General features: G+C 46.6%; 1 protein-coding gene across 1 annotated transcript in view; it reads left to right on the forward strand.

The window, feature by feature from the left end:
* LOC142289641 (plasma membrane calcium-transporting ATPase 1-like) overlaps positions 1–25,761 on the forward strand; it is an 88,896-nt gene that overhangs the window by 33,875 nt on the left and 29,260 nt on the right. Inside the window, exons 6-9 of the mRNA XM_075333606.1 lie at positions 2,105–2,318; positions 5,097–5,308; positions 18,428–18,535; positions 18,626–18,808. Coding sequence (XP_075189721.1) covers positions 2,105–2,318; positions 5,097–5,308; positions 18,428–18,535; positions 18,626–18,808 — 717 coding nt within the window. The remainder of the gene's footprint in view (positions 1–2,104; positions 2,319–5,096; positions 5,309–18,427; positions 18,536–18,625; positions 18,809–25,761) is intronic.

A 25,761-nucleotide genomic window follows, 5' to 3' on the forward strand; every position in this document is an offset into this window, starting at 1 on the left:
GCCTCTCACTGTCAAAATATGACAGTGAGAGGAAAGAGCACGCCGCGATATGCATTCACTTACCTGGCACCATCGGAAGTCATGTGACGTGATCCCGTGGATCCGATGGTTGTCATGGTAGCACATGGTCATGTGATGACTTCTGTAGCTATCATGAGTCACTTCCTCTTACACCCGGCAGAGCACCGTGTATGAGAGTAAAGCAGCTTTTCTGCAGATCTCAGCTGTGCAGCTGTGATCTACAGAAAGGAACAAGTGATCAGACTGCTGATCCTTATAGTCCCCTAAGGGGACTAGTAAAATAAAAAAAAGTTTTAAAAAATGAAAAAATAAAAAACCTAAAAGTTCAAATCACCCCCCATTCGGCCCATTAAAAATTAAAGGGTTAAAAAAATAAAATCTATACACACATTTGGTATCGCCGCTTTCAGAAATGCCCAATCTATCAAAATATGAAATCAGTTAATCTGATCAGTAAACGGCGTAGCGGCAAAAAAAAAAAAAAAACCAAACTACAAAATTATGTTTTTGGTCTCTGCATATTTTGCACAAGATGTGATAACAGGTGATCAAAATGTAGCATCTGCGCAAAAATGGTACTGTTAAAAACATCAGCTCAAGTTGTAAAAAATAAGTGGTCATTGAGCCATACATCCCAAAAAATGACAACGCTACGGATTGTGGAAAATGACGCAAAAAGTGCACCCTTTTTTGGACAAACTTGTGAATTATTTTTAACCCCTTAGATAAAAGTAGACCTATACATGTTTGGTGTCTATGAACTCATATCGATCTGAGGCATCACAATGGCACATCAGTTTTAAGATACAGTAAACATGGTGAATAATATATCCCACAAACAATCAATCAGACTCACTTTTTTTGCTATTTTTTCTGGAATGTTGTTGCCGTTTTCCAGTACACTATATGGTAAAACTAATGTTTTCATCCAAAAGTACAACACGTCCAGCAAAAAGCAAGCCCTCATCTGGCAAGATTGACAGAAAAATATAAAAGTTATGGCTTTCGGAGGAAGGGGAGGAAAAAAAAATGGAAAAATGGAAAATCGCCCAGGGGTCAAGGGGTTAAATAAACTTATGAGGTGCCTTACCCCCTTGAGTCCTGTGCCGGCTGCCATCCATTGCTGCGGTCCCACTCCCAGTGTTGTCACTCACTGAGCTCTGTGGCTAAATTAATGGTGAGTTCATCGGTGACACTCACTATTAATGTGACATCGCCTTTCTAGTCACAACACTGGGACTGCAGCAACAGTGGAATCTCCTTTAAGACCTTGAATTGCCCACTACTGGGGAACCCCTTTTTAATCGCTTCGTCGAGCAAAATAAAATTAAACTTCATACTTGCCCTTCCTGCAGTGTCAGCACTGTGACTCCTAGCCGTCACATTCTTATGTCATAAACAGCATCTCAGGATGATCTCACTCACCTCTCCGCCGCCATCGCGTCCCAACGCTGGATTTCGGCTCAGTGCACATGACCCCGGAGTTTCGGTCATGCGCACTACTTTAGTTTGATGCCAGGACACGTACACCCGGCTTCATAGTGCACATGACCCAAACTCCGGGGTCATGCCCACTGAGCCGAAATTCAGCGTCTGATGCAACAGCAGTGGAGAGGTGAGTGAGATCATCCTGTGACGCTGCGTATTCATTAGCATGTTAGTACACCCACAGGGGCGTACTAAAATGCTAATGCGGGGCAACTGGCCGGGGAACTAACGCCCAGTGGACTAGTCCCCTCGCTCATTAGCATACGATATAAGATCTTTAGAAATACTTTTTCTATAGATCTCTTTATCTATGTTAGTGTATACAGGGACAGTTAGGCAGAGATTAGAAATATGTACCCAGAACTGCTCGTGGTCCTGGGTGCTCATTGCACCTGACAGGTTCCCTTTAATGTTCGTTGGCCAATTATTGGCAAGTCTTCCTCCAAAATTATAATCCTGATGTACACATTTCTATCATGCTTTCTTTTGCACACCCTAAACCCCATCCTACTCCCCTGCATTGTTCATTAGTTGCACCACATTTTTAGTCTTTCCTGGATTAACTGTTTTCAATTGCATTTTTTTTTTTTTGCAGGATTCTCCATTAAAAGCTGTGCAGATGCTTTGGGTCAATTTGATCATGGATACCTTTGCCTCCCTTGCACTCGCCACCGAGCCTCCCACAGAATCACTACTTCTCCGTAAACCATATGGTCGCAACAAGCCACTCATCTCACGTACTATGATGAAAAATATTTTGGGACATGCTGTGTATCAGTTGACTATCATCTTCACTCTGCTCTTTGCAGGTCAGGATTGTTCCCCTTTTGAATATATTGATCTATTTTTTTATGGACTTCTGTCTGTTACATTTGGCTTGTACATCTAGTCCTCCTGGCAAAGATTATATAAATAGCAGGGTAATTTATTTACTTGTTTGGTTTCCAGCCACGTGTTATTCTAGTTTGGTCACTATACATCATTCTTATATAGTTTTTGTATTGTTTCCAAGCCTTTGAATCTGAACCTTGTAGCTCTGATTGCTGCTGTTTAATGTAGATGCCAGGTGTGAAACGCATCTGCCCAGTGCGAAATAGGCTCAACTTCTGAGCCCACACCATGCACCTGCTATCTGTTCTAATAATACATCATTTAACGGGAAAAGATTTGTAAAATTTAGTGCTCGCTCTCAAACCATACAAAGACTAAAAGTCAGCTCACCCTCAGCATTCTCTGGCCATATCTCCGCTGGAAGGCAATCTGTAGGAGGAAGGGAAACATTAGATTTCAGAGAGATGAAATCTTCCAATCAAGAAGTGGTTATCTATAACCCAGGACATAACTTAAAATATTTTTGTTTCCATATTAAATATGTCATAGCAGATGGTCTGATCTCTTGGCTTGGCTTGCATGTCCTGGTAGCGGAGTATAAAAATACATGTCAACTAGAGATGGGCAAATTGATTCACAGGACTTTAGCCCACCAGCTAGGTCAGATTTCTATGGCTGCTGGATGGCAGGCTGGTACAATGTCATGCCACAACGATGTCATGTCCTAACAATGACTTCACACCAGCCCGGACAATCAAAAGCTACTCTAGGTATCCAGGAATGTTAGAGATTTGTGAGCCTTCTGTCCAGTGACCCATGAATCGATCTGTCCATCTCTAAGTCAACCACTGGAAACAGCACACAGAGTTAACATCACCCATTACAAAACATTAGGATTAAAATTCCACCAATATATCACAAAAAATAATGTACATGCATATATCTCAAGCAAATAAATTAAAAGGCACTAAATTGTAATGTTTTATAGTTTAATCCAGCTGGAAACTATAAACTTTCAAAATATATATAATTAACAAATCACAAATGTTTTTGTTTAGTGAGGTCCTCACTATAAAATTAAAATGTTGCACTGATGGATACCTGTCCTATTATGTGAGGACAGGTTCCTGTGAGCATGGGCAATAGGAAGCATCCCCCCCACACCCCCAATCTCGTCATATGTTGGAAGATTTGCTGCTCTAATACTACAGGAGATATAAGGAGTGCTGTAAGATGTGGTCACTCAGACGTCTGTCCACCTTGTCTATCTGAATGATGGTACATTACATGGTACAGGAGTCTCCTGGTCATAGCAGTGGAACACATGCTCACAGCCCCCTGTAGTAACATTCAAGGACGGGTATCTATCAGTGTATCAGGATGGCAGCCATCGTATTTTTATAGTGGTGACCTCTATAGACAAAACAATTGTGATTTCCGGATTATAAATACATTTCTAACTACATTTATAGACATTTCCCTTTTTTTTTTTTCTCGTGAAACTTCTTTAACCCCCATGTACTCTAGATGAATAAATAGTATGTTTTAGCCTACATGAAAAAAGTAAACACCATATTTTATTTGATATAGATAATATTCAATATTAAACAATTTTTGGCCGAAATATGAATGAGTATACCTTCAAATGGCTCACAAACGTCTGGTAGGTTTAAAGGGGTTTTCCAGTCTAAAATGACAAGTCTACAGTATCTCTATGTGTCTGTAGACTTGTTAATCCTCACGCTGCATGCACAGTGCGATGTGAAGATTCTCCGGTGTCACATCCGCGAATGACAGTCACATGGCTACAAGTATGTGATGTGCATGCTCCGAGACAGAATCCGTCTTTAGGGGCGTAGCTTCACTTAGTACACTTGCATTGAGCAAGACCGTGCCCCCATAGACAGATTCTGGGTGGGAGTCTATACATCACATACTTGCAGCCATGTGACTGCCATTCCCGGATCCAACACTGGAGAATCTTCACATTGCATGCAGTGTGAGGATTAACAAGTCTGCAGTCACATAGCGATACTGTAGACTTATAAGTTTAGACAGGACAACCCTTTTATGTGACCTAAGGAGCACTTCTGCTCGTCCCTAACTCTGATAAGTGCCTCCTTCTTTTGCATATGATCTGACAATAGATTTTAGAAGCATTCCAGAGAAGGCATTTCAAAGAAAACTGTTCTCATGCTCATTGGCATTTACCTTGGTTAAAGAAGTAAAGTATTATAATTAGCTTAACCGCTTTCATTTTACTGTAATAGAGTTAAAAAGATAGATTTATTAGCACTAAATGAAAATAAACACTGCAAATTTTAAGATCGGGCGGATTAGCTTGTAAAAACAGGATTTAATTGGGCAGTGGACATAACTCTTCAACTTTTTTTCTTCAAATTAATGTAAAAAATGTACAAGTTAGTCTATCTTTTAAGTTTTTAACCACCATGATTTCCCAAAAGCAGCAATTGTTAGCAGCATCCTCTGTTGGTCATATTTGTTCATGAACCAAATTGAATATATACAAATTGGGAAAGAATTGCACATTCGGTTAACTAAACATGGGAAGAATCAGACAGAATAATTCCACCACTTATTGAAAATGTACTGATGAGATTAGCCTTACTGACGCTTCATTCATTGTTGATTGTTTTATATATTTATTGGGGTATATGCATTCTCTAGTACCCAATATTATTGTAACAAACTTAGTCAATGAAATTTCCCTTTTTTTTTTTTCCCCTTTTTTACAGGAGAGACATTTTTTGACATTGACAGCGGAAGAAATTCACCTCTGCATTCCCCTCCCTCAGAACATTACACTATTGTATTCAACACATTTGTTATGATGCAACTTTTTAATGAGATCAACGCCCGAAAAATCCACGGAGAACGTAATGTTTTTGAGAATATCTTCCGAAACCCCATCTTTTGTGCAGTTGTTGTGGGGACTTTTGCAGCACAGGTATTTGAGTCTCAAATCCATTAGAACACATTTTTACACCCTTAAATTCTAATTTTGGTATTTTAAAACTTATTTATTATTCTATTTATTGTATTCTATGATCATCTTATACACTGACAGTCTGACAGAGGGATTTTATTTTTTTTTTTGCGGGGTGGAGATGGGCAGGGGAGGGGTTTATATTTTGCACCTCTGCTAGCTAGAACATTTTATACCATTGACCTGTATAAAGAAAATATCAAAATCACATTGCGCCTTTATACCCATATATTTTCTAAAAATGGACACCTGGCATAATGTCAAAACAGCATTTGGCACTTTATATAAGCATACATCTTTTTATGTAGTTTTTTGCATCAAATTGGGCTTCACCAGAACTATAAAGGTTAAAAGTCTGTTATAAAGATTTTATTGCACTAGAAACCTATAAAATTCAGGCATTGCAAACTTTAAAAGACAATTTACATCCTATATATTTGCTGAAACTAGGCAACCTAAGGCGGGCTTTACACGTTGCGACATCGGTAACGATATGTCGTCGGGGTCACGTCGTTACCGACATCGCAGCGTGTAAACCCTAGTAGCGACGATCACCGATCGCAAAAACGTCAAAAATCGTTGATCGGTGACACGTCGCTCCTTTTCATAATGTCGCTGCTGCTGCCGGTACAATGTTGTTCGTCGTTCCTGCGGCAGCACACATCGCTGCGTGTGAAACCGCAGGAACGACAAACCTCTCCTTACCTGCGTCCACCGACAATGCGGAAGGAAGGAGGTGGGCGGGATGTTTACGTCCCGCTCATCTCCGCCCCTCCGCTTCTATTGACCGGCCGCTTAGTGACGTCGCTGTGACACCGAACGCACTTCCCCCTTGAAGGAGGGATTGTTTGGTGGTCACAGCGACGTCGCCGACCAGGTATGTGCGTGTGAAGCTGCCGTAGCGATAATGTTCGCTACGGCAGTAATCACCAAATATCGCATCCACGACGGGGGCGGATGCTATCGCACTCGACTTCACTAGCAATCACTAGCGATGTCGCAGCGTGTAAAGCCTGCCTAACTCTGCAGTTGACAGCCATATCCACCTTCATGTAACTTTTTGACTTACAGGAATTATTTTTATAAATGTAAAAAATATACATTGGTGTCTAAAAACTTGCCATCAAGGAATGTGATCTTTAAAACAAGACTTGGATTGCATCTCTAATTGAGATGTAACCTGAGAAACAACACTTAGAAGTCTGAACTTCAGAACAAGCCCTAGGTTGCAGATTATTTTATTGTAGAATTTTAACTTTCTTTCCAAGGTCATATCTCTTCTGTTCTTGGCTGCTAATATTCCGCCTTGCAAGGATATATGACCTGACTTCCTTAGCAGACAAAGAGTAAACGTATATTATTTTATTTTTTTTGCATATTGGAACTTATATAAAATAAATATGACCTTTTGTAATTTTAACTTTGGCCACTATGTCTTATAATATCCTGGCATCTGTTAAATCCCTTCTAAGCAGAGAATAACCCACAATAGTCACTGAAATAACATGATCTAAACAAAAGTAAATTTTAGTTTAAGTTCACTGAATATCAATGTATCAATTCAGACATTGCTTTTGAATTGTATTAAACACAAAAAAAAAATGAAAATGACCTGGACAAAAATGATGGTACCCATAGAAAAAATGTACCATAATTTGACCATGGGACATGTGAAAATAAGATGTGTCCTGTAATTTGATTCACATGTGTCAACAAACTTGTAATCCGTCATTCTGCCTATTTAGAGGGTGAAAAATTATCACTGTGCTATTTAGTATCATGGTGTTTACTACAATGAACATTTACTAAAGAGAGAGTTGTCTCAGGAGGTTAGATAGAAAATTATAGAGAAACATGCTACAGATAAATGCAATAAGACCATTTCCAAAAAGCTTGATGTTCCTGTTACTACAGTTGCACACACAATTCAGAAGTTTAAAAGGAAGGTGCTGTTGAAAAATGGAAAGTATTAATGTTTTCATTTAAAAAAAATAAATCTATATTTTAATGGAGTAAAATGTGAGAAATAATTTTAAAAAAGTTTGATATTTTCCACTTTTAAACACTAGGAGAGTAGCTACTGAAATTTGCCATGAAAATCTAGTGTACTGCTAGCTCATGTTACAACTGCAGTAAATGTGGGCTAGATCTGCTCACATGTGTGTGATGTTTACAAAAGGATAAAGGAGGATGAAGTATATGATCACAGTGCGGAGCCATTTTGTTGGTGACTGCAAAGTGATACTGACAAGTAGACTGTCACAGAGGACAGCTGGCAGCATTGATTCTGTTAGTTGGTGCTGCTCGGTGTATTATAAGATGGAGATAGATATAATTAGAGTAACAAATGCTGAAATTAGATACAGGGCATTGTACTGGATATAGTACAATGGGCCCCAGATAGTGCTTCATTCAATATAAGCACCCCACATAGTGTACCTTACAGTATAATGTGCCCCACATAGTGCACCATACAGTATAATGCCCCCACATAGTGCTCAATACTTTATAATGGTTCCACCTAGTGCTGTGTACAGTATAATGACCCCTCATAGTGCTGTGTACAGTATAATGGCCCCACATTGTCACCATGATCAGCATTAGAAACATGGCTCTGAGGGTGTATCACACATGATTGGCATTAGATACATGGCTCAGGGGCATATTGCACATCATCTCCATTAGATACATGGTGTATCATTAGATACATGGTGTATACAGGGTGTATCACACATGATCAGTATTTGATACATGTCTCTGAGGGGTATCCCGCATGATGAGTATTCGATTCATGGATATGGAGGGTATCACAGATGGTGAGCATTAGCTATATGGCTCTGGAGGTATCGCATATGATCGGCATTAGATACATGGCTCTGGGAGTATCACAGATAGTGAGCATTAGATACATGACCATAAGGTGGTGTTTCACACATTATCGGCATTATATCCATGGCTATGGGGGGTATCACAGATGGTGGGCATTGGATACTCCCCAGAGACACGTATCACATGTGAGGTGCATCCTCCTGCAGAGGCTGTACAGTGTACTGCACTCGTGATCTCAGGCTGCGATCACCACTCACCATTGCCACAGATACTCAACCCGGACCTCCGTTGCCCTCATCTTCTCCTGTCAGCCTTACACACCGTAACCTCCTCCTGTCACAATGGTGTCCCAGCTCTTCCAATCACCACACGTACTGAGGACTGGGCACGCACAGCAGAGTAGCTGCGGGCTGCACAAAAATGGTGCCAATCTCCTCCCAGAGCTGTGACCTTTTGAGGTAGGGTCAAGTGGCGACCCAAGTTTTCTGTATACAGGGGCTGCCATATTTGAGGTCTAGAAGTCTCGTTATAACCGGCAAATGGAAGCCCTCAGAGGCTGGAAAAAAAATGCAATTTAAAAAAAGACTGTTAAGTTAGTGTATTTAATTTTGTATTAAAAACAATTGATTATATATTCAATAATTTTTAATACAAAAAAAATTGCGGCACCTTCACTTTTAAGGCCTGAGACAATAGCCAACCTCCGTGGACTTTGCCACAATTGGAAAATTGCTGACAAATTCAAGAGACGAATAATACAAATGGTAAAAGAACCAAGAACAACTTCGAAAGAGATTAGAGGTGAACTTCAAGGTAAAGGTACATCAGTGTCAGACTGCACCATTCGTTGCACTTTTGTTCAAAGTGGACTTCTTGGAAGACAACCAAAGGGGAAACAACTGTTGAAAGCAAAGAGAGACTGAGAATTGTTAAAATGCATATTGACAAGACACAAAGCTTCTTAGGCTATGTGCGCACTAGAAAAGTGATTTTTCTCAAGAAAATTTCTTGAGAAACGTCTGGGAGTTGAAAAACGTCTGGGAGTTGAAGATTACCGCACCTGCGGTAAAAAAAAACCGCACCAAACCCGCAAGAAAAACGCATGCGTTTTTGCCGTGATTTTGACGCGGTTTTGCCGCATGTTGGTCCCTACGTTTTTTTTATGCTGAACTGCAATAAATAATATAAATAATATATAGATAATCGATATACAGATAATGGATAGAGGGAAAGATGGATAGATGAATAGATAGATAGAGAGATGAGAAAGACCTATATAATCTCTCACCCCCTGCATATTCTAAGCTGGCACCCTTTAGTGACTTTCATGTGGCACTAAAGGGTGCCTAGCCTTGTATTTAGCCAAAAAATAAATAATTAAAAAAAAAAAAATGTGAGGTCCCCCCATCTTTTGTAGCCAGCTAGGGTAAAGCAGACTGCTGCAGCCTGCAGACCACAGCTGGCAGCTTCACCTTGGCTGGTATTCCAAAACAGAGGACACCCCACGCTGTTATTTTACATTAAATTAATAATTTAAAACAAAAAACGTGGGGTCCCCCCCAAATTGGATCACCAGCCAAGGTAAAGCTGGGGTCTGATATTCTCAGACTAGGGAGGTCCACTGTTATTGGACACTCCCCAGCCTAAAAATAGCAGGCTGCAGCCGCCCCAGAAGTGGCGCATCCATTAGACGTGCCAATCCTGGTGCTTCGCCCCAGCTCATCCCGTGCCCTGGTGCGGTATCAAACAGGGTAATATATGGGGTTGATGCCAGATGTGTAATGTCACCTGGCATCAAGCCCTGGGGTTTGTGATGTCATGCGTCTATCAGATACCCGACATCACCAACCCAGTCAGTAATAAATAAAAAATAGACAACAAAAAAAAGTTTTATTTGAAAAAACACTCCCCACATTCCCTCTTTCACCAATTTATTGACAAGAACAATCAAATTCGGGTCTGGCGTAATCCAATAAGCGGGGGGGTCCCAGGACGATCCATACCATAGTTACTGTCCCAGTCAATGAAGAACAGAAGGTTCCCCATTGGCTGGGAGAGTAATGCAGTAACCTGAGCTAACATCAATAGGTCAGCCCATGTCACTGCAGGGGATGCCGAGCGCTGCCATCAGGAGGTTAGATGAGATCATTACCTGCTGTGACGATCTCCTGCAGTCCTGCCATCAGCGCTGTCACTGCCTTCTATGCCCGCCGCGTTCTCAGCAGTATCGCGAGAGCCCGTGACGTCACCGCCAGTGACAGTCTCGGGCCACGGGCATAGATGGCAGTGACCGCGGTGACGTCAGGAGGCAGGAGATCGTCACAGCAGGTAATGATTTCATCTCACCTCCTGACAGCAGCGCCCGTCATCCCCACGGCTGCACGCACTGCTGTGTGTCAGTGTCTGCCTGCGCTGCAGGGTGACAAGCTACTGATACTGCGGGCAGACACTGACACTGCAGGGCGGGCAGTCGCGGGGCCGGAGCGGGACACAGTCTGCATGGGCACCTGGAGGTCACACGGAAGTGCTTCTGTGCGGCGTCCAGGGAGTGTGACATCATTTGCTACCTGCGGAATACCCCCGGTATTTTGCGATTACATTACAGTGAATGGAGTGAAATACCGGGGGTATTCCACATGTACCTGCGGAAAAGTGACATGCTCATTTTCTCAAGACATTTTCTCAAGAAAATCTTCACAAAGAATTTTCTTGAGAAAAAAACGCAATGTGCGCACAGCTATTTTTTTTTCCCATAGGTTTTGCTGGGAAATGTCTGCAGAAAGATTTCAAACATTTCTCAAGAAATTTCCGCCGTAAATCCGCGGGTAAAAACGCCTAGTGCGCACATAGCCTTAGAGAGTGTTCTTTAGATGGAGGAGTCATAACTGGGTCTTTTTGTAAGTCACATAAGCACTATGTTCACAGATGAAAAAATGCAACCTATAAAGAAAAGAACATGGAGGAGGTTCGATTATGTTTTGCTGCATCTGGCACAGGTTATCTTGAATCTGTGCAGGGTACAATGAAATCTCAAGACTATCAAATTGTCTCTCCAGTAAAGGAGACAAACTCTAGCACAGCGCCACCTATTGGAAGTAGCGATCCTAAAAGTCACAAGTGGATTTTCGACAATCCTTTGCAATATGACTCAGGATATATAAGCCAGATCAGAATCCCAATTTGCAGACACGGTGTTTCGGGGTGCTTGCCCCTCGTCAGTGCAAAGTATGGGGGTGTCTGATCTGGCTCATGAGAAAGCTATGTGGGGACCACGGGGGAACACAGTGTTCCCCCGTGGTCCCCACAGTGTTCCCCCGTGGTCCCCACAAGACTATCAAGGCATTCTGGACTGAAATGTGTTGACCAGTGTCAGAAATCTTGTCATCTGTTGGAAGTCATGGGTCCTCCCAAAGAGATCATGACTCAGAACACTGTTAAAAACATCCAAGAACGGATAAGAGCAAAGCATTGGACTATTCTGAAGTGCCCTTTTATAAGCCCTGATCTAAATCCTATTGAACATCTGTGGAATGAGCTGAAACATGCCGTCTGGGGAAAGCACCCTTCAGACTTCAGACATCTGGAGCAGTTTGCTCATGAGGAGAGGGCCAAAAATCTGTGGAGAGATGCAGAACTTTCATTGAGAATTGCAGAAATCGTTTCTTTGCAGTAATTGCCTCACCAGGTTGTGCAACAAAATATAAAGTTATGGTTCATCATTGTTTTCCAGGACATTTTCATTATTTTTAGGATTTTTATTTCTGAATACTGTTAACCGGTGTACAGCTACCGATATGTCCCACAATATAAATATGTGATGGTAAATAGTGGGTTTCCATTGCCACGTGTACATTTTTCAGTTCATTCTAAAGTAAAATATTATTAAGGGTTTGTAATTGTTGCTACATAAATTAACAATGTTTATCACATCTTAAGTAAGTCTTATCTGTACTTTTTAAGTTTGGACCTCTGTCCTCTTCGATGCACTTGTGAATCTATCAGTCTCTTACCTTTCCACTAATAAGAAACATTGATGGTCGCCTGGACACCTATCCAGATAACTAACCGGTTAAATTGTCTGATGATCCAAATTAGGTTGTGAACTGATACAGTCCTTTCTCTCTATCTTTAAGATAATCAGACCTAAAAGTAAGGACTGTAAAATGTAGAGTAAAGGCCCAGTCACACTAAACAACTTACCAGCGATCCCAACAACGATCCAACCTGATAGGGATCGCTGGTAAGTTGCTAGGAGGTTGCTGGTGAGATGTCACACTGCGACGCTCCAGCGATCCCACCAGCAACCTGACCTGGCAGGGATCGCTGAAGCGTGGCTACATGAGTTGCTGGTGAGCTCACCAGCAACCAGTGACCAGCCAGCAGCGTCGCGTGGAAGCGATGCTGCGCTTGGTAACTAAGGTAAATATCGGGTAACCAACCCGATATTTACCTTGGTTACCAGCGCACACCGCTTAGCGCTGGCTCCCTGCTCTCCTAGCTACAGTACACATGGGGTTAATTACCCGATGTGTACTGCAGCTACATGTGCACAGAGCAGGGAGCCGCGCACACTGCTTAGCGCTGGCTCCCTGCTCTCCTAGCTACAGTACACATGGGGTTAATTACCTGATGTGTACTGCAGCTACATGTGCACAGAGCAGGAGCCGGCACTGACAGCTGAGAGCAGCGGACGCTGGTAACGAAGGCAAGGCTGTATTTTGCCTTCATGCTGCCCTAGGCACTTTAAGTGGTCGCGCCCCTTAGTGACAACGTAAAACTGAGTTTTCGCACACGACCTCTGTTTAAGGCAGATCTACTCTGTAGCACACTTTAAAAAGTATCAATGAGAAATGAAGGGCACTAACCCCCCCCCCATGGGGATCACCACGGGCACATCAAAACATAGCATAAGTATAAAATATTCTCACCACACCGTCTCCACTTATATACTGTGACTGTGACACTGCCCCTAATAAACTAAAACACCACTCTGCCCTCCCTTATAAACTACTGTATATCCACCACACCTTCCTCGATTATGAAATATGATCTGTACATTGTGAGGAGGGAGCAGAATGATGTGAGGACAATGTCCCATGCATGCTGCCCCCTGCTCACAATGTCCCATGCATGCTGCCCCCTCCTCACAATGTCCCATGCATGCTGCCCCCTCCTCACAATGTCCTATGCATGCTGCCCCCTGCTCACAATGTCCCATGCATGCAGCCCCCTCCTCACAATGTCCCATGCATGCTGCCCCCTCCTCACAATGTCCCATGCATGCTGCCCCCTCCTCACAATGTCCCATGCATGCTGCTCCCTCCTCACAATGTCCCATGCATGCTGCCCCCTCTTCACAATGTCCCATGCATGCTGCTCCCTCCTCACAATGTCCCATGCATGCTGCCCCCTCCTCACAATGTCCCATGCATGCTGCTCCCTCCTCACAATGTCCCATGCATGCTGCTCCCTCCTCACAATGTCTCATGCATGCTGCTCTCGCCTCACAATGTCCCATGCATGCTGCCCACTCCTCACAATGTCCCTTGCATGCTGCCCCCTCCTCACAATGTCCCATGCATGCTCTCTCCTCACAATGTCCCATGCATGCTGCCCCCTCTTCACAATGTCCCATGCATGCTGCTCCCTCCTCACAATGTCCCATGCATGCTGCCCCCTCCTCACAATGTCCCATGCATGCTGCTCCCTCCTCACAATGTCTCATGCATGCTGCTTCCTCCTCACAATGTCTCATGCATGCTGCTCCCTCCTCACAATGTCCCATGCATGCTGCTCCCTCCTCACAATGTCTCATGCTTGATGCTCCCTCCTCACAATGTCCCATGCATGCTGCTCCCTCCTCACAATGTCCCATACATGCTGCTCCCTCCTCACAATGTCTCATGCATGCTGCTCCCTCCTTACAATGTCTCATGCATGCTGCTCCCGCCTCACAATGTCCCATGCATGCTGCTCCCTCCTCACAATGTCTCATGCTTGATGCCCCCTCCTCACAATGTCCCATGCATGCTGCTCCCTCCTCACAATGTCCCATGCATGCTGCTCCCTCCTCACAATGTCCCATGCATGCTGCCCTCTCCTCAGTGTCCCATGCATGCTGCCCCCTCCTCAGTGTCCCATGCATGCTGCCCCCTCCTCAGTGTCCCATGCATGCTGCCCCCTTCTCACAATGTCCCATGCATGCTGTCCCTCTCCATGAGCTCCTAATGCTGCCTTCCTCTTTTCCATAATGAGACCTTCATGTTGCCCCACTCATGCTAAGACCACCACACTAACGTTTATGCTGAGACCCCCCCACACACACACTACCCCACTCTTGATATTGACTCCCCTACATTGCTCCACTCCATACTGATCCCACACATGCTGCCCCTTCTTCATAATGAGCTCCCAATGCTGCCCCCCTCTTATTCTGAGTCCTTACACTCCCCCCACCCAATCGATTTTGTCATTGCACTATCCCTCATCCCTTGTCCTCTGTCTCTAGCATTAGCCCCTCTCTCCCACTCCCCCAGCATCAGCCTCTCTCCCCCAGCATCAGCTTCTATCTTCCCTCAGCATCAGCCTCTCTTCCCCAGTCTCAGCCTTTGCCTCCCCCCAGCCTCAGCCTCCCCCCAGTCTCCTCCTCAGCCTCCCTCCAGTCTCAGCCTCCCTCCAGCCTTCCCCCAGTCTCAGCCTCAGTTTCCCTCCAGCCTCCCCCCAGTCTCAGCCTCTACCTCCCCCCAATCTTAGCCTCTGCCTCCCTCCAGCCTCCCCCAGATTCAGCCTCTGCCTCCCTCCAGCCTCCCCCCAGTCTCAGCCTCTGCCTCCCTCCAGCCTCCCCCCAGTCTCAGCCTCTGCCACCCTCCAGCCTCCCTCCAGTCTCAGCCTCAGCCTCCCTCAAGTCTCAGCCTCAGCCTCCCTCAAGTTTCAGCCTCAGCCTCCCTCCAGTCTCAGCCTCAGCTTCCCTCCAGCCTCCCCTCAGTCTCAGCCTCTGCCTCCCTCCAGCCTCCCCCCAGTCTCAGCCTCTGCCTCCCTCCAGCCTCCCCCAGATTCAGCTTCTGCCTCCCTCCAGCCTCCCCCCCAGTCTCAGCCTCTGCCTCCCTCCAGCCTCCCCCCAGTCTCAGCCTCTGCCACCCTCCAGCCTCCCTCCAGTCTCAGCCTCAGCCTCCCTCAAGTCTCAGCCTCAGCCTCCCTCCAGTCTCAGCCTCAGCTTCCCTCCAGCCTCCCCCCAGTCTCAGCCTCAGTCTCCCTCCAGCCTCCCCCCAGTCTCAGCCTCCCTCCAGTCTCAGCTTCTGCCTCCCTCCAGCCTCCCCCCCAGTCTCAGCCTCCCTCCAGCCTCCCCCCAGTCTCAGCCTCCCTCCAGCCTCCCCCCAATCTCTGCCTCTGCCTCCCTCCAGCCTCCCCCCAGTCTCTGCCTCCCTCCAGCCTCCCCCCAGTCTCTGCCTCTGCCTCCCTCCAGCCTCCCCCCAGTCTCAGCCTCTGCCTCTCTCCAGCCTACCCCCAGTCTCAGCCTCTGCCTCCCTCCAGTATCAGCCTTGGCCGCCTCCCCCCCCGCATGCGCAGATCACCGGCCTGCATTAGAGACACTCCCACGCTCCTTATGAATCCACTTACCTGCTCCAGTGCCCGCCGCCATCTTCCTGGCTCACGTGAGTATCCTCTTCTGACACCGGCTTCCATCACGGCGTCCTCCGCGGCGTCCTGCTGTGAGCTCTGCATGTGACGTCCACACAGCAGTGGACGCAGCACAGAGGAAGGAGCTGATTGGCGCATGCCTGTGACCGCGGAAGTGCAGGCGCCGGCAGTTCCGGGGTCAATCAGCTCCCTGTGTTCGGCGGCCGCAGAAAAAAAAAATGTAAAAAAAAAAAAAAAAATGTATTTTTTTTTTCTGCCAGAAGGTGCAGCCCCTCACAACCTGCCGCCCTAGGCACCGGACCACGGGTGCCTAATGGTAAATACGGCCCTGAACGAAGGTAAATATCGGGTAACCAAGGTAAGGGCTTCTTGGTTACCCGATGTTTACTGTGGTTACCAGAGTCCGCAGTAGCCGGCTCCTGCTGCCTGCACATTTAGTTGTTGCTCTGTCGCTGTCACACACAGCGATTTGTGCTTCACAGCGGGAGAGCAACAACTAAAAAATGGCCCAGGACGTTCAGCAACAACCAGCGACCTCACAGCAGGGGCCAGGTTGTTGCTGGATGTCACACACAGCGACATCACTAGCAACATCGCTATTACGTCACAAAAGTTGTTCGTTAGCAGCGATGTTGCTAGCGATGTTGTTTAGTGTGACTGGGCCTTAAGATATAAAGTAATGGTGTTGGTGCTCTTTCATTAGAATGTTTCAATGTGATCTTCAGACTTTTCTACTCCCATGTTCTATTTTTAACAGAAACCTCATTTTTTTGTATTTGGGTAAAAATAAACAAGCATTGTAAAAGCAGCGCTAAAAATAGCAATACGGTGGAACCTCGGTTTACGAGTAACCCGGTTTGCGACTATTTCGCTATACGAGCAAAGCTTGCTGTAAATTTGTAACTCCGTTTACGAGCAAGCTTTGCTGTACGAGCAAATACATACCGCACACACTTCCGGTTCCGTACTTTAATTACACTCTGACCCGCTCTTGCAGTCCGCACAAAGATACACAAACACGAACGCACACATATATTATGCTCACCTTACGCCGATGGAGGAACGTCCGCTGTCAGCTGCTACTTAAAGGCCAGTCAGAGGCAAGTGGCTCCTGTCTTTGACGTCAGCGCTCTGGCAGTAGAAGCTCTGGCATCGGTCGCGATGGTTACCCGATACACATCCTGTACCAGCGAACTACAAGAACAATGAGGCTGGCGATGGAACAGAAGATAAAGGTACCGTCACACTAAGCGACGCTCCAGCGATCCCACCAGCAACCTGACCTGGCAGGGATTGCTGGAGCGTCGTTACACGAGTTGCTGGTGAGCTGTCACACAGGCAGATCTCACCAGTGACCAGCCCCCAGCCAGCAGCGACGCGTGGAAGCATGCTGCACTTGGTAACTAAGGTAAATATCGGGTAACCAACCCGATATTTACCTTGGTTACCAGCGCACACCGCTTAGCGCTGGCTCCCTGCACACCTAGCCACAGTACACATCGGGTTAATTACCCGATGTGTACTCTGCTACGTGTGCAGGCAGCAGGGAGCCGGCTTCTGCGGACGCTGGTAACTACGGTAAACATCGGGTAACCAAGAAGCCCTTCCCTTGGTTACCCGATATTTACCTTCGTTACCAGCGTCCGCCGCTCTCACGCTGCCAGTGCCGGCTCCCTGTTCCCTGCACTCCTAGCCACAGTACACATCGGGTTAATTACCCGATGTGTACTCCGGCTACGTGTGCAGGGAGCCGGCACTGACAGCGTGAGAGTCGCGGGCGCTGGTAACGAAGGTAAATATCGGGTAACCAAGGTAAGGGCTTCTTGGTTACCCGATGTTTACCGTGGTTACCAGCGTCCGCAGAAGCCAGCTCCTGCTGCCTGCACATTCAGTTGTTGCTCTCTCGCTGTCACACACAGCGATGTGTGCTTCACAGCGGGAGAGCAACAACTAAAAAATGGTCCAGGACATTCAGCAACAACCAGCGACCTCACAGCAGGGGCCAGGTTGTTGCTGGATGTCACACACAGCGACATCACTAGCAACATCGCTGCTACCTCACAAAAGTCGTGCCTCAGCAGCGATGTTGCTAGCGATGTTGCTTAGTGTGACGTGGCCTTAAGGTGAGCATAATATGTGTGTGTGCGTGCGTGTTTGTGTGTGTGTGGAATGGCACAATAGGGGACCAGGATGGGACATTGAACAAGTTGTGGAACAAATTGCCTGAGCTTGCATTATTTCCTATGGGAAATTTTGCTTTGCTAGATGAGTAACTTGGTTTACAAGCACACTCTCCGAATGGATTGTTCTCGCAAACCAAGGATCCACTGTATACTGTACATAAACTGTAAGCTGCGTGCCCGGTAATGTGAACAACTTAAATATTAACCCAATGTGCAAACAATGCTTTGTCAAAATACAGTAGTGCATCTTGGAAAGTATGACTCTAACATGAAAACATTCTGACCATGGGCATCACTCACTCCTACGTCTCATATGGTCATTATATAGTGGGGAAAAAGTAAATGATGCAGAAATGCTTCATAATACGAGTAGATGGAAGAAATCTATCTATATTCTTATTCTGTTTGTTTGTTGTTGTTTTATTAACAGATTGTGATTGTAGAATTTGGAGGCAAACCATTCAGTTGCTCTGGCCTAACTCTATCACAGTGGTTCTGGTGCATCTTCATTGGAATTGGCGAGTTGTTATGGGGCCAGGTGTGTTTCGTACATTTATTGTCATATAAATATGTTGATCTGCACCCTGCCCATGGAATGTTATGATCATCTTCTTATTGATCTGTTTAGTTAATCTGCACAGTTCCCACAAGCCGGCTTAAGTTCTTGAAAGAAGCAGGCCATGGGCCCATGAAAGAGGATATTCCCCATGAAGAACTGCCAGAGGATGCAGATGAGATTGACCATGCAGAAATGGAGCTCCGAAAAGGCCAGATCTTGTGGTTTAGAGGCTTGAACAGGATACAGACTCAGGTACTGCTGCTATTAGTTGTTCATTTAACCAGTTAAATTTTTTTTATGTACTAGGAGACACATGCATCATATACTGTACATGATGTAATTTAGATTATCTATAGCAGAGATCAGCAACTATAATTTCCAGCATTCCCTGACAGCCCACAGACTGTTAGGAAACTGTAGGACCATATTTGCAGTTGCTGAACCCTGATCAAGAATATGTATTTTTTAAGGGCTAATATACTCCACACAATTAAAGTCAAACATGGAAGAGGCTTCTGAAAAATGAGAAGACACAGTTTATTATTGCCTTTTAATATTTAATGGATTATTATGTTTCATTTAATGAGATTTTATCATGCCTGATGAACAGAAGAATGTCTTAGTTATGGCTTCTTATTTAAAACTATATTTGCAATTTCAGGACACTCTAAAGTGATATTTGTATAGTTTACCTTTTTTGGGCTCGTCCATCTGCTGTTTGTTACCATTTTCACTCAGTCCCTTATCCCTAAGTGTGTAGAAAGGTTGGATTTTTGTATTTTATTTACTTATATAGCACCATTAGTTGTAGCGCTTTACAGATATCCTCATAACTGTCCTCATTGGGGCTCACAATGTAAATTCCCCATCACTTATCAGTATGTAGTACCTGGATGAAAGCCACACAAAGAGAAGATACAAACTCCTTTCAGATATTGTCCTTGGTGGGATTTCAACCCAGGACCCCAGCATAAGGCTATAGTGATGACTAGTGAGCCAGTGTGCTGCGCACAGTTGTCTTTTTGCCTAAAACAGTTTTCAGGTGCCTCCACTTGCTCATACTAATAATTAAGCAGCCATTGTGCTTCTTTACTTGAGGCCAGATTCATACATCTGCGTTTTGTGGTCTAACTACAGACTGCGATGCACGGACCACCTGCAAGTCTCCAGATCCAAACAACAGATTTTTTTTTTTTATGTTCAATCTATTTTTATTGAAACATTCATGAGGACATTAAAGAATCAATTGTAATGCAGCAATACAGTTGGTTCATAAGGACCATAAAAAAATTAAATAAAATACACAATTATAAAAGTGCCACTTTGACAGAGAAACAAAATTAATTTATAACCAAATGAACAAATGAGAGGACATATTGGGGTAACCAAATAATAAAAAACAAACAGACTGAAGTCCAAAACTTATCCCAATATAGTAGAAAAGAAAAGATAAAAAGAGAAGAATAAAAAAAACAAAAGTGGGTGGAGTGAGGAATTACAAGAAGGGGAGGAGGGAGGGAAGAATATGGGAGAAGGTAAAGACATCTTTTTCGCATTAAGACATGGAAGCCACAACACCAACCCAGGCCTGCACACAGATCCCACAGCCTATAGAAAATTTTTATGAAGATTTGGGGAATAATATCCATTCACTCCATAATCTGGTGAATTTGTCGGTGAGTCCAGAGCATTCGGCAGAAAGCTCCTCCATCCTGCAAATATTCACCATTTCAGAGTACCACTCATTAATAGAAGGGATCGCTGTCAGGCAGAAGCGGAGTATGTCCCGCTTGTGAAATTTTATTGAATGAGTCAAAATGGAGAGAAGTGCAATCTGAGGGCTGCCCTCAGTATTCTTTCCAGTAATTAAGCGATAATTCGCAAACACTCATTCTTAGAATGGTTTAAAGGGAACCTGTCAGGTGCAATGCTAGTGTATACAGGGACGGTTAGGCAGGAATTAGAAGTATGCACCCAGAACTGCACATGGTCCTGGGTGCATACTTCTAATTCCTGCCTAACCGTCCCTGTATACACTAGCATACATAAAGAGCTCTTTAGAAAAAGTATTTCTAAAGATCTTATATCGTATGCTAAGGAGCTCAGGGACTAGTCACCTGGGCGTTAGTTCCCCGGCCAGTCTGCTCCAGTAGCATGTTAGCACGCCCCTGTGGGTGTACTAACATGCTAGTGAATACGTAGCGTTACAGGATGATCTCACTCACCTCTCCACTGCCATCGCGTCCGACGCTGGATTTTGGCTCAGTGCGCATGACCCCGGAGTTTTGATCATGTGCACTATGAAGCCGGGTGTACGTGTCCTGGCTTCAAACTGAAGTAATGCGCATGACCGAAAATCCGGGGTCATGTGCACTGAGCCGAAATCCAGCATCGGACGCGATGGCAGTGGAGAGGTGAGTGAGACCATGCCTCTGACACTGCATATTAATTAGCATGATAATACGCCCACAGGGATGCACTAACATGCTAATGGAGCCGACTGGCCGGGGAACTAACGCTCAGGGGACTAGTCCCCGCGCTCATTAGCATACGGTAAAAGATCTTTAGAAATACTTTTTCTAAAGATCTCTTTATCTATGCTAGTGTATACAGGTACGGTTAGGCAGGGAATAGCAATATGCACACAGAACTGCTCGTGGTCCTGGGTGCATATTACAACTGACAGGTTCCCTTTAATCCTATCTTATTCCTACCAGATAGCAGACTTTTTTTTTTTCCAAATGTTTCTGCAGCTTTTTCATTTTTAGTGAGCATGCTCAAAAAATGATTACGTGCATCAAATTTACTAATGTCAAACTGATAATTTTAACAAGCTGGGGCGCATCCAATAGCTTGTGCTTTTTTTTTCTTTTTTTTTTTTTTTTAATGAACAAAGCAGCAAAAGCACCTGAAATACTTATCGAATTACTTTTGCCATGTGATTAGATAGCTAGGTAACTAAAATGCATCACAATCCAGAAGGAGCAAGATGTCTTGTTGAAGTCGCACACAGCACAATAGTCAGAATCCAAAGAATTGCAATATGAACCGCATAGTAACACCACAGATCGGGGTCAAGGATGTTGTGCATATATTAGTGAAAAATGTAAATGACACACAGAATACAGAAATATTAATTATACCATAGCATCTGCAAAATGTAGGACACAGGACTATAAGGCAGGACTATAAGGAGTACTTTGCACGCTGCGACATCGCATGCCGATGCTGCGATGTCGAGCGCGATAGTCCCCGCCCCCATCGCAGCAGCGATATCTTGTGATTGCTGGCGTAGCGAACATTATCGCTACGCCAGCTTCACATGCACTTACCTGCCCTACGACGTCGCTCTGGCCGGCGATCCGCCTCCTTCCTAAGGGGGCTGATCGTGCGGCATCACAGCGATGTCACACGGCAGGCGGCCAATAGCAGCGGAGGGGCGGAGATGAGCAGGATGTAAACATCCCGCCCACCTCCTTCCTTCAGCATTGCAGCCGGGACGCAGGTAGGAGATGTTCCTCGCTCCTGTGGCTTCACACAAAGCGATGTGTGTTGCCGCAGGAACGAGTTACTACATCGTACCTGTCGCTGAAGCGAAATTATGGAAATCTCGGACCCTACACCGAGGATACGATAACGACGCTTTTGCGCTCGTTAATCGTATCAAAAAGGATTTGCACACCGGATGTGCGTCATTTTCGATTTGACCCCACCGACATCGCACCTGCGATGTCGTAGTGTGCAAAACCCCCCTTACAGTTGCCAGTATTTTGTCCATGATCTCGCGGACACAAGATGATCTAAAATCATTTGTTTCTACTAAAAGGAAAATCATGAAAAATTTGGATCCTGCTGCTTTAGTGCTCATTAATCAGAATGTTCAACTTGTTAGGAGGAAAGACTTTCTGAAAAATAAGTATTGGGGGACTGCAGTCTAAGCGGTTACATGTCGTGGTGGTATTAAAGGAAGCCGTTTAGGAGCCATGGTCCATTTAGATCATAATATGCAAACACACATACAGTATCTCTACACGTAAGTAAAGCCCGGCTAGTATAGGCTTCCTTTGATTCCACCACACATGAGATGGAACTGCACTTCCACAATAAAAAAAACAAAACAAATTTATGCATCTAACTTTTCAGCATATTTAGATATTTAAATGGTTTCAAGCTATCATGTCTAGGAGGTATAACTTACATTGTATTGTACATATGAAGTGTGAAAGAACTTATGAGAACAATTGAAGCCAAGTTTCTCCAACAGCCATTGGAGTACCGCATTATTCTTCATTATTCTTGCAAACTAGGTCTGCTGAAAAGAGATAAGGTCACTAAGCAGCTTAGTGTCCGCTGATGTGGCGCCCCTGACCTGGTCAGGCACCACTGAGTACTGCACCCATGCTGGGGACAGTACAATACAGGTAATCCAGAAGGCTGACCGAGGTGTGACTACACAGGCGCATAGTGATCAGGTCTCACACATGTACCTATGAGAGGACCCCTGGGGATCCCAGGAGGGGGAAAAGCCTTCACCTCCACTGGAATAGTGGAGGGGGCCAAAAGCCTCCATCTCCTCTCAAGGGGTGTGGTAAGAGAGCCTGGTTGCTAGGTGGCGTAGGCAGGCACAAAAGGGAAAAGAGAAGGAGGAGTAAACAGTCTGAAGCAGAGTGTGGAGGAGTGAGGAGCAGGAAAGTGAAGCTCTGACAGGAGCAGCAGTGAAGGTCCCAGATGTGAGCCGGTTCAGAGCAGAGTCCAGGGAGCTCCGAGGAGAGCTGACCCCTTCCCCTGGGCTGCTGTAGTCTGACAGCGTCCGCGCAGTGGCTACCGACGGGGGAGAACGGTCACCTAGGAGTGCTACCCGAAACCCATCTCCAGCTAGAGAGAGAGCACAGAGTGGGAAGTAAGGAGACTGCTAGGGAGAACCAGGCCCAAACGGGCGGCAGATCCCGGAGCGGGGATAGATCCACCTTTCCCTGCTAAACCTGCCGGTGTGGGGCCCTCAAAGCCCACACCACAACACCACAAAAGCCGCAGCCACGTAGCCACAGTTAGGGCCCATAGCTCACAGGAGGCAAGCAGCTGGAGTGAGCTGGTCCAGGCCACAAGCAAACGGCAAACGAAGTGGAGTGAGGCTTCAGCAACTTCCCTGGGTGACCCCCATAGGGACTAAAAGTCGGGGTCACCCCAAACCACCAAGGGCTAAGGAAGGCGAGTTGGTAGTCACCACCAGAAGTCAGCCTGAAGGATACCTGGTTCCCGCCTGGTTCATCCCAGCTACGCCCGGGTTACTCACCCTGCCACCTGAAGTGAGTAAAAACCCTGAAAGACATTCTGCCTGTGTGGAGTTATTCTGCGCCTTGTGGTTCTACGCACCTACACAGGGCCCTGGGGCTTGCCTCACTCTCAGGAGGCTATTCCAACTAACTGCACTCACCATCAGCCCCAGGCGTCCCTCAACCTGCAGTGGCGGTCCCCACTGACCGCAATACTGAGAGTGGCGTCACGACAAGAAGAAGATCTCCTACCTGTGACCAGATCCAGCTGAGTGGAGTCCCTGAAGGTAATGCACCGACACAACACCTGTGGGGCTTCACATCTGGCGTCACGAACAGGATAAGGACTAGACCTGTTCAGACAGGTGACCATGTGCCTGGGCGGTCCGCTTGAAAAATTGGAAGCGCCGCCATATTGCCACCATGGAAAGCGCGCCGAAAAACAACAGCAGCCCGCGCTGGGAGAAGTTACCGCCCACGAAGAGGTGTGGCTACCCAGAGATCCCCTGCAGAGTTCGGACCTCGCTAGTGAAGAGAGCGGAAGCGTCCAGAGACGTCGGGACAGAAAGGGAGCCAGAAGCCTGCTGCTGGGAGAGGAGCTGCTGAAAGAGGCAGAGCGGAAACTGAACAGCTTGCTACTAGAGGCAACGACGAGTCCACTGCTGGGAAATCGTGCAGAAGACGGCGCAGAAGAAATGGCGTCTGACCGCAGAAACCCAGAACCGGGCTCCGCTGCCTGGTGGTATCGGGAGCTGGCCCAGTTCTGCGACCGACTGGAGACCCGGGTCGTGGAGCAGATCAGAGAAGAACGCATGGAACTTCTGGAGATGGCTGCCGCGGTTCAGGCCTATGAGGGGAGAGCCGCGCGCCGAGTGCCAGACCGGGCGGTGACGACTCAGACCCCGATGCTGCCACCGATGGGTGAGTCCAGTGATGCCCCTGCCAGCGCGAGTGCCCCGACCCCTGCTGCCACGTCCGCGGTCCCTGAAGAGGCGTCCGGCGCGGCGACGCTGAGCCAGGCCGCAACCACGCCAGGTGCGGCCCGCCAAGCCCAGGCCGCCGCAGCGATGCCCTGCTCGGCCCACCAAGACCCGGTCCCTGCAGCGATGCCCTGCCCGGCCCGCAAAGAACCGGCTGCCACCGCGACCCTCATCCGCGCTGCAGGTGTGACGCTGACCCAGGCCGCCGCCATGCTAGGCCCGGCCCGCCGAGACCCCACCGCAGCAGCAACGCTCGTCCGCGCCGCAAGTGAGGTGCTGAACCAGGCCGCAGCCACGCCAGGTGCGGCCCGCCAAGCTCCGATCGAGGCAGCGACGCCCAGCCCAGCCTGCAAAGACCCCATCGCAGCTGCGACGCCGATCCAAGCTGCGCCAGAAACGCCCATCCAGGCCGCCGCCATGCCAGGCGCGGCCCGCCAAGACCAGGCCGCCGCCATGCAGGGCGCGGCCCGCCAAGACCAGGCCGCCGCCATGCAGGGCGCGGCCCGCCAAGACCAGGCCGCCGCCATGTCAGGCGCGGCCCGCCAAGATAAGATGGCATCACCATTTACCCCGGCCTGCAAGGCCAGAGCAGACACCGCTCCCCAGTCCAAAGAGGTCCCTGCTGGAAAGCCCACGCTGGGGGAGGACCCCGCATACTGGCAGCTGAAGGCTGACATGGAGGCCAAGTTTCCACAATGGTTGGTGGACCAGTACATACTCCCTCCGCATACCCCCAAGACGACTCCTGCAGCAATCATGCCAAAAAGATCCCTGCCTGGGCCTGCTGAAGAAAGTCCATCCCCAGCACTGCCACCAAAGGAGTGCTCAGAAGAACTAAGGGGGAGAGGAGGCCAGGAAGCTGAGGAGCTGACTCAGGAGCCACCAGCAGTGGATCCATGCCCAGAGCCGGAGATGTTGCCATATTCTCGCTGGGATGAAGAGGAAGATTTAT

This window comes from Anomaloglossus baeobatrachus, chromosome 2 (genome assembly GCF_048569485.1).
Source record: "Anomaloglossus baeobatrachus isolate aAnoBae1 chromosome 2, aAnoBae1.hap1, whole genome shotgun sequence".
Taxonomy (NCBI): domain Eukaryota; kingdom Metazoa; phylum Chordata; class Amphibia; order Anura; family Aromobatidae; genus Anomaloglossus; species Anomaloglossus baeobatrachus.